This window comes from Strongylocentrotus purpuratus, unplaced genomic scaffold (genome assembly GCF_000002235.5).
Source record: "Strongylocentrotus purpuratus isolate Spur 01 unplaced genomic scaffold, Spur_5.0 spur5_scaffold_6, whole genome shotgun sequence".
Taxonomy (NCBI): domain Eukaryota; kingdom Metazoa; phylum Echinodermata; class Echinoidea; order Camarodonta; family Strongylocentrotidae; genus Strongylocentrotus; species Strongylocentrotus purpuratus.
In genome coordinates, this window is record NW_022145612.1 from 156647 (window position 1) to 173122 (window position 16476).

The following is a 16476-nucleotide window of genomic DNA, read 5'->3' on the forward strand; positions in this document are numbered from 1 at the left end:
ACATATTTCGTCTTCGACGTAAATTTCACGTTAATGAAGAACGTGATTCATCCCAAGTCAGCCTCGTAATATTCACGTGAATTTCACGCAGACATTTTGACTAAAACTATCACTAACGCTTCACGTGTTTCTGGGACGCGATAATTTCGTTTATGAAGATGTAATTTCATAACCAAACAAACACGGGAGTATTTGGTTTACAAACCATGGTTTCCAAGGTAGGGATAATCACGTTATTATAATGGTGATATTGCAGTGACAATTGCGTGATTTAGTGTACGTGTGTTTTAGGTTACCTAGTGCAATAAACGTATTAACACATTTACGTAAATGTCCGGTGTTTGAAGAACGTAACTCTCCTCAAGTCGATACCTTGATATTGACGTGATTTTTACGTGATTTTGTTTATTGGGGTGAAAACGAATTCGTTTAATACAATTATAGAAATGCAAGCACTACTTTAAACAAACAGAACTTTGTCATTCCTCGCTCATTTTTCCTGATTGAGGTGTCATATGAAAGGGAAGAAACTCAACTTTCTAGAAATGTGAATTTTTCTTCGAAATTCAGATACCGCCCGCCAAATGTCTTTTTGGTTTCCTTCCTTCAAATTGCTTTTAATCACTCATGCGTGAAATATTATCTGAGTAGCATCACATGAAAGAGGAGACTCTAAGCTTTCCAAATATGTATCATTCATTAATTATAGTTGTGATTAAGTTATGATAGAACATCGATACTTCTCGGTTTCGTTTTTTCTGGGACGCACTGTATATAGGCCACCGAGCTCAAGTGTAGTTGACTTTAATACCTATTTTGATGATATTTTACAATGTTTAACTAAAGAGAATTAGCATCTATATAAAATGGGTGACTTCAATTTAGACCTCCTGAAGTCCTCTAGTAATACAAAGATTAATACTTTTTTTGAACAACGTATATGCTAATGGTTTAACACCTATGATCAATAAACCAACCAGACTTACACAAACTACTGCATCACTTATAGACAATATTGTTATTAATTCTTATACTTCAAATTTAAATGCTGGTATCATATACTCTGAAGTATCAGACCACTTGCCAGTTTTTGTAATACTAAATAATGCTCAAACATGTTATGAGTATGATAAGGGAAAGAAAATAAGACAAATCAATGATAACACACAGAAGTCATTTTTCTGCAAGTTATCTTCTGAAGAATGACAGATGTTTATAGAAGTAAAGATCCCAATGTTGCCTATGAATTTTTTTTCTCCAACTTTCAAAGGCATTATAATGAATCTTTCATTTTTGTTAGGAGTAATAAGAAAAATAATAACAAAAATATGGGTATCATTAAACTTGTTGACAAAAATAAGATTGAAGAACAAACTTTATAAAAGGTTTTGTTGTAATCCTACATATGAAAATGAAGACAAATATAAGAAGATTATAAACAAAGTGTCATCTGAATTGAGAAAGGCAAAAAGAATGTATTTTTATCAAAGGTTTAATGATTGTAGAACTGACCTCAAGAAAACTTGGCGATTGATTAATAATATATTTTAAAAACGAAAACCCATCTTACTACAACACTTTATACACGAAGGAAGAACACTAAATGATCCGCAATTGATATCCAGTGTTTTTAACGATTATTTTAACAATATTGGACCAAAAGCTTCTTCCATTGATGCAACTACTTGTAAAGATTTAAATTCCTCCTCTTTTATGATACCTCCGATAAAGGAAAGTTTATTTCTAAAACCTATTAATGACGATGAAATTTTGAAAATAATGTACTCTTTTAAAAATGGAAAGTCGTGTGGATGGGACGATATTAGTCAAGATATTGTCAAGTATGTCAGATATGTTATTACAAAACCTTTAGCTTATGTTTTGAATCTCTCCCTTAAAATGGGAATAGTACCCTCACAACTAAAAGTATCCAAAATTATCCCAATCTTTAAAAAGGGGGATAAGCACACTATTGGTAATTATCGTCCTATATCACTTTTGTCATGCTTCTCGAAAATCATGGAGAGATTAGTCTATGTTCGTATATACAATTTTGTATCTCAACACCATATATTACATGATAATCAATTTGGATTTCGAACCCATTATTCTACTGACCATGCTGTAATATCTGTTCATGATATCATTGTTAATGCCTTGTATTCAAAACAGTTTATATTTGGTGTCTTTATGGACCTGAGTAAGGCGTTTGATACCATTGATTTTTCCATTCTCTTTGAAAAATTAGTTAATTATGGTATCAGAGGTATTGCGTTGAATTGGATTAAGAGTTATTTTTCACAAAGGTACCAATTTACTGAATATAATGGATACAGTTCTACCAAATTATTGATTAAATCTGGAATTACACACGGGTCAAATTTAGGGCCCCTATTTTTACTTTTATATATAAATGACATATGCAACTCTTCTCATTCCTTAAAATTTGTACAGTTTGCTGATGACACTTCTTTGTTCTTAAGCCATAATAACTTATACTCACTGGTAGACCAGTTTAATGAACACATGAAGAATGTATCTCTGTGGTTAAAGGTAAATAAACTATCGCTTAATTTAGACAAAACCAAATGTATTCTTTTTAGAACAGCTCAGTGCAACAAAAGAGAATTGAAAAATCCACTATTAAATATTGATCAAACAATTATTGAAAAAGTCTCAAATATTCAATTTTTAGGTATTGTCATAGATGAAACACTGTCATGGAAATCCCATATTGCCACAATCTCTACAAAGACTAGTAAAACTACAGGATTATTGTCAAAGCTGAAATATTATTTACCAGGAAATGTATTTTTTATGATTTATAATTCACTCATTCTCTCTTATTTGTCATATGGTAACATCGTGTGGGCAAAGACAAGTCCTTCTAAGTTGAAACCCTTATTTTTAATTCAGAAGCGTTGTCTACGATATTGTACAAACTCTCATTATTTGGCCCATTCTAAACCATTATTTAGACAGTTAAATACCCTCAATATTTATAGCCTAAATAAATATAAAAATGCTGTGTTTGTATACAAATGTATTAAAGGTAATGCACCATCATCTCTTGCCACTATGTTCCAAACTAACTCTAAAATTCATAAATATAATACTCGAAATAGTCTAAAGTTACACATTTGGAATATTGATAAACAGTACATGCAACAATCGGTAAGATATACAGGGCCCACAGTATGGAAATTTCTTCCATCCTCTCTCACACAATATGTTTACTTAAACTCATTCAAAAAAAAATCTTAAAATATATCTATTATCCCTTTAATTTGTTTTAGTTTAAGACCTATTTCAAAATAAAATATAATCTGTAAATTACCATAAGAGAGAAAGAAGGGGTGGGGGAGGTGGTGGTGGGGGGGGGGGTAGGGGTGGGAAGGGAGGGAGGGGTAGAATAATAATAATAATAATAATAATACATTTATAAAGCGCAGCTTTTATACAAAATATATCCAGCTGCGCTGGTTAAGAGCTCCTTTTTACTAAATTCTACAACATCAGATCTCTCAGTTCAACAAATAAGTTTATAAATTGGATTTGAAAATATTGAGAGATGGAGTGCTTCGTATTTCTATTGACAAGCTATTCCATAGTTTGGGGGCAGTAATAGCAAAAGCACGGTCCCCAAGAGTTACTATAGTTTTGGCATGGGGAATCTGAAACAATAATTTATCTGTGGATCTGCGCAGGCTACGACTGTGTGACTGGACTTTGAGTTGAAGTAATTCTGTGATGTAATTAGGGGCTTGACCACTCAATGATTTATAGACAATTAACAATATTTTGAATGAGATTCTTTGGCGGACTGGCAACCAGTGGAGTTCTCTCAGAAGAGGTGCAGGACAAATCCATGCGCAATACTCATTATTATGTTATTATATCTGTGTAATTATTTTATTCATTTGGACGCCTGAATCAACAAGCTAACATAAGCTTCCTGCAGGTGCTCCCTTTTCCTTCTACTCATTTTCACAGTTTGTTTAAATTAATTTAACATAATGCTCATGATTTGTATATTTTAAACTGTCTGTACTCTATCACATGTATATGTTTATTTGTTTTTTAACGGAAATAAAGTCTTTTGAATTGAATTGAATCTTCACATTGATTTTAATTACTAATGCGTGAAATATGCATTATTATGAGTTGCATCAAATGAAAGAGGAGGATCTAAGATTTCCCAATATGTGTCATTTATTAATTATAATTGTGATTAAGTTATGATAAAACATCGATAATTCTCGGTTTCGTTTTATCTGGGACGCACTGTATTGTGTCTTTCAAAACATCTCAACCTAGCGAGCTCCTATATTGTGTCTTTCAAAACATCGAAACCTAGCGAGCTCCTATATTGTGTCTTTCAAAACATCGCAACCTAGCGAGCTGTGTCTTTCAAAACATCGAAACCTAGCGAGCTCCTATATTGTGTCTTTCAAAACATCTCAACCTAGCGAGTTCCTATATTGTGTCTTACAAAAATCGCAACCTAGCGAGCTCATATATTGTGTCTTTCAAAACATCGCAACCTAGCGAGCTCCTATATTGTGTCTGTCAAAACAGGTGAAGATGGTCAAATGCGATTCTCATAATTATATATATATATATATATATAAGTGAATATCGCTTTATGTGTATACATACAGCTCATAATGTTTAGTGAACATCTCTGGCGATCGAATGGAAAACGCTGTAGGTCCATGTAGCAAGCGGAAGTTAAACTGATCCTGATAAGAAAGCAGAAAAGTAGGTGTTATTAGACAAGGAGATGACACTATTTTCGGCTAAATCCATACTCTACATCTAAACCATGCATTCATTCTGTGTTCTCATACAACGCACCCAGTGCAGATTACAAGATTTATCCACACAAGCACACACACTGAGTGAAATATTTAAATATATAGACAGTTACGGCCAATTTTTCGTATTTCTATAGCAAAAATCGTACATCAATTCAGAACGATTGTCCAGTTGAATTATTCTTCCTGATGCGATATCATTGTCATTTTTGAATAATCACCTTTTTAGGCAGTGTCTAACACTTTGACTTTGAAGTAGCTACTCTGACATTATGAGCTTAAGCAATATTATTTTTCTTGAACTTTAACAACAATTGAAAGGTATTAAAATCAGAGTGTTTTCACCAAATAATATATGAAATATATGACGATTGAGAAATTCTTAAAGCAAGAAGTCTATTTATTCATGCAAAATTAACAATTAATGTTAGACATTCGGTTATTAATTTTAATAAATAAATTAAAAAGTTTGCGATCATTTAAACAAAATGAATGATGCATCCCTTATATGACAATATCTTTCTGCCTATTAGACTTTTTTTTTAATTCGTTAATGGATAATAGTGGTGGGACGCTTTCATTGTTGTTATTAATGATGATAAAATTAGGAAAGTTGAAACTATGAAACTAAGGTACATTGTGATATTACAACCCAATGTAAAGAAAAAATGTTACAGGAAAGCCCCAAAAGAACGACAAATACACAATTTAAGTACAGCTACATTCCCAATAAATAGTGAAAGAAAAAGTGAGTCATTGCACAGATGAACGCTCCTTGGCAATAGTTGAGGTTTACGATACACATGACAAGATTTCAATTCGGACTGCTATCATTGTACAATATTACATCATTACTTTATCATAACGGTTTGGGCATCATTAATTTTGTAAGGAAAACTTGATCAGGTTTTAAAAAGATTCCAGATGACACCGCATATTCATGCTTTATCTTTCGTCTTCCTTTAACCACCCCCCCCCCCTTTTTTTCTCTCTCTCTCTCTCTTTCTCTGTCTGTCACTCCCTCTCTCCCTCTCTGCCTCCCTCATGCATCGATCTCTTCACCAACTCTAGTACAGTGTAGATAATACTGACTTAAAAGCCCATTAATATTCGCGTGCATTGATTCAGTCTCACCTTGAACTTCGAAAAACAGTTCCATCTGGCTGTATTGTCGTTACTATGTTAGGAACAGTTAAATCATGTCGATGTCCACTCTTCTCATAAAGGAAGAATAGGTCAGGGGTCCAAAAGATGTTGCCCGCGTCAGCCCCATATATCCTTTCATAGGTCTTATTGAAGGCAAGGCGAGGATCGTTCCATTTCTCTCGGAAGTACATTGTCAAACGAAAATCCTTGCAAAAACAAACAAACAAATGCATTTTTGTTTAGGAAGCGCATAGGCCTATTTGAGGAAGCAGCAAATGACAAGTCCGTGAATTCAGAATATTCTTGTATATTGTTATTTAGAATTTTATTGACTCTTTGACCTCCTCTCGGGGTATGAGACTACAAACAAACCTAAAGTATAAATAGCAATGCATGACTTATGAATACAATTATCATATATTATACATAGATAATGACACAATATACAAACGACAATAGGTATATAGTGTATGAAAGTACAAACATAACAAATGAACCAACTAGTAAACACAAAGTATATATACATGTACAGTGTAGATAGTGACAATAATGATAAATGGTGACAATAAAGTATAAGTATAAGTATAATGCTGTCTATTTACAAGCTAAATAGTAAACAACGTAGGCTGTTTCACTATCCTACCGCTACGAGTATGTGTAGGTTCAGCTCTAATTGTACTTCTTGAAATGCTTGAACTATCTTCTTTCTCTGTTTTTAGATAAAATTTCAAAATAATAAGGCGAGTAAATCTCGCTAAATTCTTCAACTGAGAAGTGCTTTTGGTATTAAAAAATTCTGTCATGTGCATAGCACTTGGGAGCTTAGACTTACAAAACTTTTTTGATAAATATAAACATCTCTCTCTTTGAAAATATGGACAAAACAAAAATATAGTGAAATTCATCTCCTATATCAGTGGACAGGCAGAGTGTGCACTGCATATCACAATGTGGTGTGTTTGCATCAAATCAACCTTTGTTTACAGGTAATTTATGTGATTTACACCGAAACTTACAGAGAGTACTAGCATCAGTTTTTATTTAGGGTGAGTAAATAGCTTTCAAATATAAGGTTGCCTTTAAATATTCTATAATTGTTATGAACATATTGGGATTATGAAAATTGAGTATTTCGATCTTACTAATTGATGAAATGTGAATTAAATATTGATCAGGGGAAGAACGCAGGAGGTAGGGTCCCATTATCTCATTTTTGCATCTATTTTCCTTCGCCTTTTATTTTCTCTGTATCTCTCTCTCTTCTTCTTCTTCTTCTTCTTCTTCTTCTTCTCTTATTCGTCACCACTTCTTTGGACGAGCATATGCCCTCTGCAGCTACGCGTATTTAATTGAATATCAGTCAAAATAATTGGCAACATAGGAAGTGGGAGAAAAGTCAAATGAAATATTACTTGGCAGGTAAATGGGAGAACACTAAAAATTTAAATATTTACGTAGACACAACGGTCGCAGCTTTTTTATTAGAAATCACTCATCACTATCGGCTAATTAAAAGAACAGTGAATCTCGCTTTATACTAGACTAGATCAAATACTGTCTTGTACATCACATAATTATGTATGATGCATCATTCTGCTCGAACACTGTATCTATGCCTTCTCATCATCCTGTGTCTCTGTTAGTTATGAGACCTAAAATTCAACATCATTTACTGCAATCTGTCATTGCTACTTCCAGGTCGGCGCCTTTATTATTAACGTATGGTGAAAGCATAGGCTAGAGAGAGTGCCGTGGGCTAGTGAAAGAATGTAGCAATAACTTTCTCTGAGATCAGGATTATGCTTGTTACTGATAGGTAATGTATAGCAAGGACTGTCACGTGCTCATCTACGTTGTACTGTTTTGAAATTGAATTTATCTTTTGGAAAATTGGGAGGAGACAAAATTGCCTGAATGGAAAATTGAATCGGTCTTCCTGCGATAAAATGAACTAGAAAATAATCAATAAATGCATAATGCTGATGATTTGTATCATTCAAATAATTGTGAGCGCAGTGAAAATCCCACATTCCGATCCATCTACAATCATACATACCATAGTGCTCTCTTTAATCGCACCGAGACTCTCGATGTACAGACCTACTCTTACCTCTACTGGTGGACCTGGAGTATAGAAACACACACATTGAATGGATTCACAATCAATTTGCTCAGTGTAGTCTAATGTAAATCATCCCGGCTTTTTATGAACTATGGAGGAAAAACTTAGACTCATTCATCAATAGAAAATGGATTTATAGGCTAGTGATAATACTGAATTAAATTCATTTATTGAATTGAATTTATTTATGTATTTACTGGTTGTTATAATGACTCAATTGTAATAATGTAACAGCGTAAAGGGCAAACAGAAAGGCAGAGCTACAAGAAGTCAACATCATCTTCGTTTCACCAGACTTGGTACATCCTCCGATTCTTACAAATACAGCTTCTTTCCTCGCACCATGAAAGACTGGGATGAGCTTCCTACGAATATCATTGAGCTGCCCACATTGAAGCAGTTCAAGGAAGCCATCAGCTGCGAATAGTCACAGCATCATCGTAATTTTTATCATTTTTACTTGCACCATAAACATGTATATAATTAGGCACAAATTCACACAAGCCGTCCACCGTCGGCAGAAGATCACCCTTGTCTAGATGCTGAACAGGCTTTGACAAGTAGCAGAATAGAAGTAGAATAAAGCCAAGGTAGAAATACCGATTATTCAGTACTATTTGACATCAAAATTTTTTTTCTTCTGTTATCAGTTTAACGATGACACATAATACGCCAATGAGAAATAATCGGTAATGTGCCTTAGACAGTATAAAATAATTCTTTTATCTTGAACTTTTAATAGTAGTTTGTTCTATGTCTGACATTTTTATAATGGTTATGTTTTCCCATCTCGTGCTCTTGGAATGTTGCATTTTCATGATGGTTTTATATTCCCATCTAATGATTTTTTAATATTGCATTTTTATCAATGTTATATATTCCCATCTCATGATTTTTTAATGTTTGGTCGTTGACCCTCAACTTATGGAAAACATTCCGCCACCCCTATAACAGATTGTGTGACGATATATTCCTATCAATCGCCAGAGCAGACAAATTTGTATGAATGCTTTACCATCTATCCTAGTACTGAAATATATATCCTATTTTGTACATCATTTTTTACAAATTTTTCCTTTTGAACCTCCTTTTAAAGACATCTTTTTTCCACATGTCACTCATGATAACATTGTTTTAAAATATATGATAGTCAGAAACAAAATTTTATCTTGCGGACAAGAAAGCGTGGCGGTAATTTGCTGTGGGTGTAATTATGATTATCACTTTAATTATTTTATATAACTTGTTGGTTTGGTTAGGCATATTTTGATGTACAGTAAAACATCGTTTTGTTTCCTAATCTTCATTTCTTCTTCTTTTTCTTCTTCTTCTTCTTCTTCTTCTTCTTCTTCTTCTTCTTCTTCTTCCTCTACTACTACTACTACTACTACTACTACATCTACTCACTCTCTCTCTCTCTCCCTGTTTGGTTGTTCGTGCGTGTATGGTTGGTCATTAATCTTTTCATCGATGAAAATTGTGAAAACTGAAAACACGTAAAAATATACTGCACTACGAATAACCCAAACGATTGTACGCGATTTAAACCGTCAACTTTCAAACATTTTATTCTCGCTAATAACTATGTGTAAGAACATCCCATATTAAAAGTGCAAATCATATAAGTAGGCTTGGAGATATGATTATGTCAAGAATTAGGATCATTGGTTTGTGCATATTATATTATTTTGTCCTGGGCGACAAGAAAATCTGATGGACGATGCACATTTATCGTTAACTTCGGAATGTCATGTCGCAGACAATAATACATCATGAAACATAGGCCTACAACAACACAGTTTTCTTAAATATTTATCAGCACATGTTATTCCCTATCAACAGCATTCACTGATTTAATATGTTTAAATTATAGCATGTAACCCGACTAAATCTGATCTATGGTGCAGATTCATATTCAGGACAATGTAAGGAGGAACAAAAAAGGACAAAATAATTATTGGGGAAAAGTTGGTTTGGCACTTGGCAGTGAATAGATCGCTGTCTTCCACTGCAAACCGACTTTGACAGACACCAGATCTAAAATTCGTCTCGAATATTCGTTTGTAAAGGTAAATCTTGGTCTTAAATGATGAGGTCTGATTGATATGCGACTGTTAAGAGGGGAAAAACAACATATTCCTCCTCCCCGGAATCGAAGTTGATAAATGACTAACCTCTACCAAACAAGAGCTAGTGGTGATGGTGGATTCTAGACCACCGACCCCAATTAAAGTATATGGATCATGATGATGGTATACTTATTAGACCAGAGACTAGAGTAGGCCTTGTCGTGAACGTGTCGGTATGCAAGCATCTCCTTACACAATCTTGCAAGTTAATGCCATTGACGTTAGAGTGATATTATAGCACATATAAACATGTCATTGAATCATTCTCTGAGTGATATAAGTGACTAGTGAGAGGCCGATATCTGTATCCAAAATACCTGTCACAATGGTAAAGGTCCCTGTTCCGACCTCAGATAATAACTTAAAACATAACGAAAGCACCTACAAATATTTATTGTTTTAATATGGACTTATTCCAAAGTGTTATTTATAGCTATTCCAAAACCTAAAATTTCATAGTTTTCCTATCCCTTAGATATGGAAATTCAGGCCGTAGGATATAGCCATGGCCCTTTATAGAGAGGCCCGTCTTTTCTCCATAAATTTACACTCTCTCGTGTTACCGCGGTTATTCTCATGACCCTTATAGTTTTGTTTTTGTTTGCTTCTTTGATTCTCTGTCTGTCTCCTAGAGTTTGTTTGTTTGTTTAGGGTTCTTTGTTTGTTCGGTTATGTTCTGGTGTGTGTGTGCTGATGTTTCTTTTGTCCTGGATGAGCTACTGATATACAATAAAATATTTTCTACACCTGGAATCTGACGTTGCAAATTCGAGCTCAGTATTCTTGTATCGTATATTCATTTCTATACATTTCTATTTATTTATTTCAATCATGGGCTGGATTACATTGAATAACAAGAAAATAAATGGACCACATCGTATTCCTTCAAATTTCTTTCAAACTAGCTTGATAAAAATATCATGCATAAGCAATTTATTTTTTATTTTTATTTAATAACTTATAATGTCAATGTTTATGCCATGATGTTTCCTCTTTCTTTTCTCTATTTTCTTTGTCTTCCCTTTTTTGTAATCTTGATTTTATGTAATTATGTATCCAAGTTATTGTTATTTTGTATATTTTGTGAGGATCATTTTCAACAAGCCAATTATGTGATTTACATGATCCTTCCACTTGGGATATCTCATTACATGGGTTTGTATTTTGAAGATTGTATTATATCTTTTATATCTTGACGTGGAAATAGATGAAAAAGAAATGAGAACATCATGCTCATTAAGATACAAAGGATTTCGAGACAGAATATTTGATGTGGGGAAAACAAAGTAGATCATTCCAAATTCTTTAGAAGCATACACCAACCCACACACAAAGCTTTCATGTAGTGCTGGTAAATAGGTGTTGTCAAACTTCGTGTTATTATGCATGCGAATAGTGACCATTGAAAGCATTATATATACTTAGCAAGATCGATCTAATCACAAAATGCCTCAAGCAAAATACAATATTCATCTGCTTTTCGCTTCATTGCCTCTTCCATAAAGAAATAAAAAACGGCGTGATTAGCGCTCATGATTGAAGAGAGTGTTAGGGGAGAAATGCGTTGTCATTTTTGTTTTCATACTTTCGAGGGGTATATTATTTTCATGATCATAATGATTGGAAATCACATACAGAATAGATTTGATTTATTGCCCTTAGAACTGACACAAAAAGAACATCAATCACACCTTCGTGAGGCACCTTACACATTCATTTAGAATCACCTTATCTCTACTTCTGTGGGGATATCAAATGTCTTTCATATTTGACCGATAAGGATAATGATAAATTATAACTTTAAATCGTTCTTACATCAATCTCCAGAATCCGTTCCGTAAGTCCCATCTCACCGAAGTAAGCTAATGAGCCTTTTCAACCGACCCTAATTGTGAGATCGAGAACAACGCAACATCATAAACTCTAACCTTAACTAATACAAGCAGATCAGTTTCTTGGAATAAGTTTTATCAAATGAAGCTACAGTGCTATAGCCATGATAGCCATGCTATCTGTGATCTTTTAGATTGAACATTACTTCGTCACCCACGAAATTCTTCTCCGTAGTTGGATAATTTCTCACTCGCTTTATTTGTGTGTGTGTGTGTGTGTGTGCGTTTGTGTGTGTACGTGTGTGCACATATCTGTATGCGTTTGTGTGTGTACGTGTGTGCACATATCTGTATGTGCGTGTGTGTGTGTTTGCGTGTGTGTTTGTGTGTTCGCTTCGTTCATTTCAAGTTAAATATGTAAGCTAGCCTATAAGCAATCGATTGCAGTTCATTCTGTTATGTGTTCATCTCACATCAGGGTTTTTAAAATCCGAATACACAAAAGAATACCAGTTATAAGTTTGCTGTGTAAATCGTGTATCAAAATAGATGTATAATATCTAACAGTTTTTTGTAGCTTCACAAATGTTACAAAAATTAGCAACTGTTATGACTTTATACATTTTTTTCAAAGCAAAACTACTTCGTATCTGGTTTATTAATATCTTATTTTCTGGTCCGGATGTCTTACCACCTGCGTCAAATTCTCATTTTACCAAGTTTAGGAGGGAGTGTCAAATACCATTCTTCGTTTGCTATTTCATTCTGGAAAAAACCTTGCTCACTGTTTGTTCTTTTGATAACGTTTGCTCTCCCAAGTCAGAATTGTATATTTACGCCTATTTCGACCGGCGTTCACGTTATAACAAAAGACCTTTCATGTTGTCTCAAAATGACACACATCAATCTGTCACATCTTCAACCCTAGTGGAAGAAATACAATCTGCAGATGAAGAAATGTCAGCTGTCTGTTGCTTGTCATCACGACATGAGAGCACGAAGACATTGCACACTCCAATTACATGCCATCATGTTGATGTAATGTCGAGTACTAATAGGATGCTTTGCATAGTGTCGCCTCTTAAAGCTACTCTAACCATATTTTAATTATAAGATATGAAGTTGAAGGTGGGTTCATAGATTCCATTACCATATGAGTAAAGTGCATTTCTCTTCGGGGGAGGGGTAGAGCTACCGATCCGAATGATTGACAATGAATTGAGTTATTGAGTATGTCTTGTTTGATTGGGGTCTGACATTTCTTAAGATTGAATATCATCAGCCAGTCTGATTCCCACTGCTACACGGAGTTAAGATGCTCTTGCAGATTTTTTTTGGGGGAAGGGGCATCAGCTTCAGCGAAGTCTTGCGAAAGGGAGGCTTTGGATAAAATAAAAATTATCTTGCTTTGTTCACGTGTTTGGTTAAAAAAAAATTAGTTAATCGAAATGCAATTTTTCGTACATCATGGAAAAATATACTTGATTGTTAATTCTATATACAAGCCATTTCGTACCTTGATTTATTTTTATTCATTTTAAACTGATTATCAAACATGCCCTGGACATGTTTTCATGTTATGTTATTTTATTTTATGTTAAGAAATGAAAATAGATTATATTAAATTAAATAAATTAACGTCTACATGGTACAGACAGGGCACGTGTATGGATTTTTTTTTTTAAATCGCAATTGATAGGGCTACCCTTTATAATGAAGACTGAAATAAATGAATGAATGAATTGATCAATTTAATACACGTAAGGAAGGGTGGCAACATCGCTTCATAGTATGACATTGTATTGATTACAATAACTTAAACTAAGGACCCTTATCAATTTAATACAAGCCATATAGAGCTCATTCCCGACTGACCTAGCTTGATAAGTCAAAGAAACACATTTTTAAAGTAGATATTCATTGATTTTAAAAACTTACTTTATTTTCATTATTGCAAAGTTGAAACTTTGATTCGACAAGATTATCAAAATTAAATGCTTGGAAACATTCGAAGTAATGATTATTATAAATTAAAAAACGCTTAAATACAGCCCCGGCATAGCACCTGAAGAGCTCTCCGAGCGCTGCTGAGATGTGTGAGATCACAGTATGGACATAACTTGCACAAGCAGACGATGTCCCATGACATCTCACACATTTTCAGTGCCTGTATTTTCATCTTTTCTTGAGTTCTTTCTCTTACTTCACTACCGTCAGGCTAAATGTAAAATCTATTGCCTCACTCTAAACCCCGCGCATTGTTTTATTTTGATGACAAATGCAGCGATACAAAAATAAAGGAATCTGTCGCTTGTAAACAAAATAAGGCGCCATTGTATATTCAGCTGCACACGTCGGGGTATGTTCGGCGTTTCAAGAGGGAACAAATGCCGTCCTTAATATCATTTCGGGGATTTTCAATTTAAAAGTCTGGTTTCTTTGATTGTTAATTAACCCCTATCCTGTGTATTTACAAGCAAAAGATTTTAGTTATCAGAATCGGGTCATATCCCCTTTTGAATGGTTTGACATGCCATTACATTTATGTACACAAAACTCATTATAATTTGAGAAGTAATAGCTTTGCAATTATGTTCATTCTCTATGGGATGTCGTCTGCTTGGGCAGTGTTGGTCCATATAGTGACGTCATTAAAACATCGTTATTTTTCCGGCGAATCTCTCGTATATCCCAGCTGCTATGGAGGTGGTTGTATTTGTATTTGTATAAATCACCCGATATGTAGTTGACCTAAAACTTGTTCGATGGCCATCTGTTAGCTTACCAGTTTCTAGTGATACATTAGTTGACATATTTGTAATCTTCTTTGAATTTCACCTATAAAAAAACCGAAGCGAAACATTCAATTCGTTACCGCCCCCTCAATCCCAAACCACTTACTCAAAGGATATGCGTTTATACATATGAGTACGTTATTGGAGTTGAGGACATTTTTAAAACACGTTGGGCTTAGCCCTATGGAAAACGTTGCTCATTAAGTAACTGAGCTTTTGTAATTGTAGTGTAGTTGCAAAATGGAATATCAGTTGTATGCATAATTACCTCCGACATTTGGACGTAACTTGTTGTTGTAAGAGTCAGCCAGTTGGTAACAACTGCATCTATAGGAATTGAAATGAGATAATAAATACATGTAATTGTACTGAAATGATATATCATTCATCCTTATCGATCTAAACAATCAACATACAATAATCCTCCATAAAGAAAATGCGTATCCCGTCAATGTAGTCATTGGCACACGAGGCTTAGGGATAGGGGCTGCAGCCTAAACAAATATAAAATTACCAATATTCGGGCAGCGAAATGCCTGAATGTGTAATTTTGATCTTATGATCGTGTATTCTGATGTCAAAGTAACATTTTTACAATAAGAAAGTGTGACTTACACTTTAGAAAGCTGGCAAGATGCATTAGTCCCTTTAATTTTCGAAGTTGTTGGCACATGTTTTCATGAACATTGAACCTTCTTACATACACCCACATGCATACATTCAGCGTATCGTTAAAGGTCGGGTGAAATCCAAATATAAATTGATAAATTGATGTGCAGGGTTGCATACATCTCATGTTCTGTTATTCAAACATCTTGATATATTTACATTTATATATATTTATCATATTATCTAATTTCAGCGGGTATTTTACGTGGTGATATGTGTACAATGATGGAATTTAACTTATTACAAATTGACAAGAACCAATCAAGTAACGAGTAACAATATGAAAGTAATTCACTGGTATCAATATTGTGCCTTTAAATTCAGTATATAATAAAACACACACTGGGCCTATGCATGCCCAAACCCATGGACGAATGACTGGTACTTGTTGATTGGTTAAACAAATACTGTTGATCAGATTAGCTTGATATCAGAATTACAGATCTATAGTTAGTCTGTGAAATGGCTGGCTGGCTGGCTGGCTGGTTGAATCGATGGATGGATGGACGGATGGATGGATGGATGGGTGGACTGATGGATGGATACATTGGTACATTGGCATAAATATATTTGTCGGTAACTGATGGCTAATTTCAGGCGCGGTTCCCGAATTTCTTAGGGGAGGGGGCCCAACTTTTTTTTTTTTTTGCTCCCGAAAATTTGAAAATCGCGCCGGCCGAAAAGTCGCTCAGTTGGGGGGGGGGGGGGGGGGGGGGGGGGGGGGGACAGAGCACAATTTTTTTTTTTTTTTGCTCCCGAAAATGTGAGTAACGCGCCGGCCGAAAATTCGCTCAGTGAGGGGGGGGGGGGGGGGGGGGTAGTGAGCACATTTTTTTTTTTTGATCCTCAAAAAAAAATTCAATTTGCACCCCCCCCCCCTTGAGGGGGCCCAACCCCCAAAAAAGTTAAAAATCACGTGATTTTACATGATTTTTTTTCTCAAGGGGGGGGCCGGGCCCCCCGGCC

General features: G+C 34.7%; 1 protein-coding gene across 2 annotated transcripts in view; it reads right to left on the reverse strand.

Annotated features, from left to right (window-relative positions):
- Positions 1-16476, reverse strand: part of LOC105437164 (glycine receptor subunit alpha-3-like) — a 40738-nt gene that overhangs the window by 14558 nt on the left and 9704 nt on the right. For both annotated transcript variants that reach the window (XM_030972554.1, XM_030972553.1), the window contains exons 2-5: positions 15110-15168; positions 8020-8087; positions 5952-6169; positions 4660-4742 (exon numbers count right to left, since the gene is read on the reverse strand). In XM_030972554.1, the coding sequence (XP_030828414.1) occupies positions 4660-4742; positions 5952-6169; positions 8020-8087; positions 15110-15168 (428 nt within the window). The remainder of the gene's footprint in view (positions 1-4659; positions 4743-5951; positions 6170-8019; positions 8088-15109; positions 15169-16476) is intronic.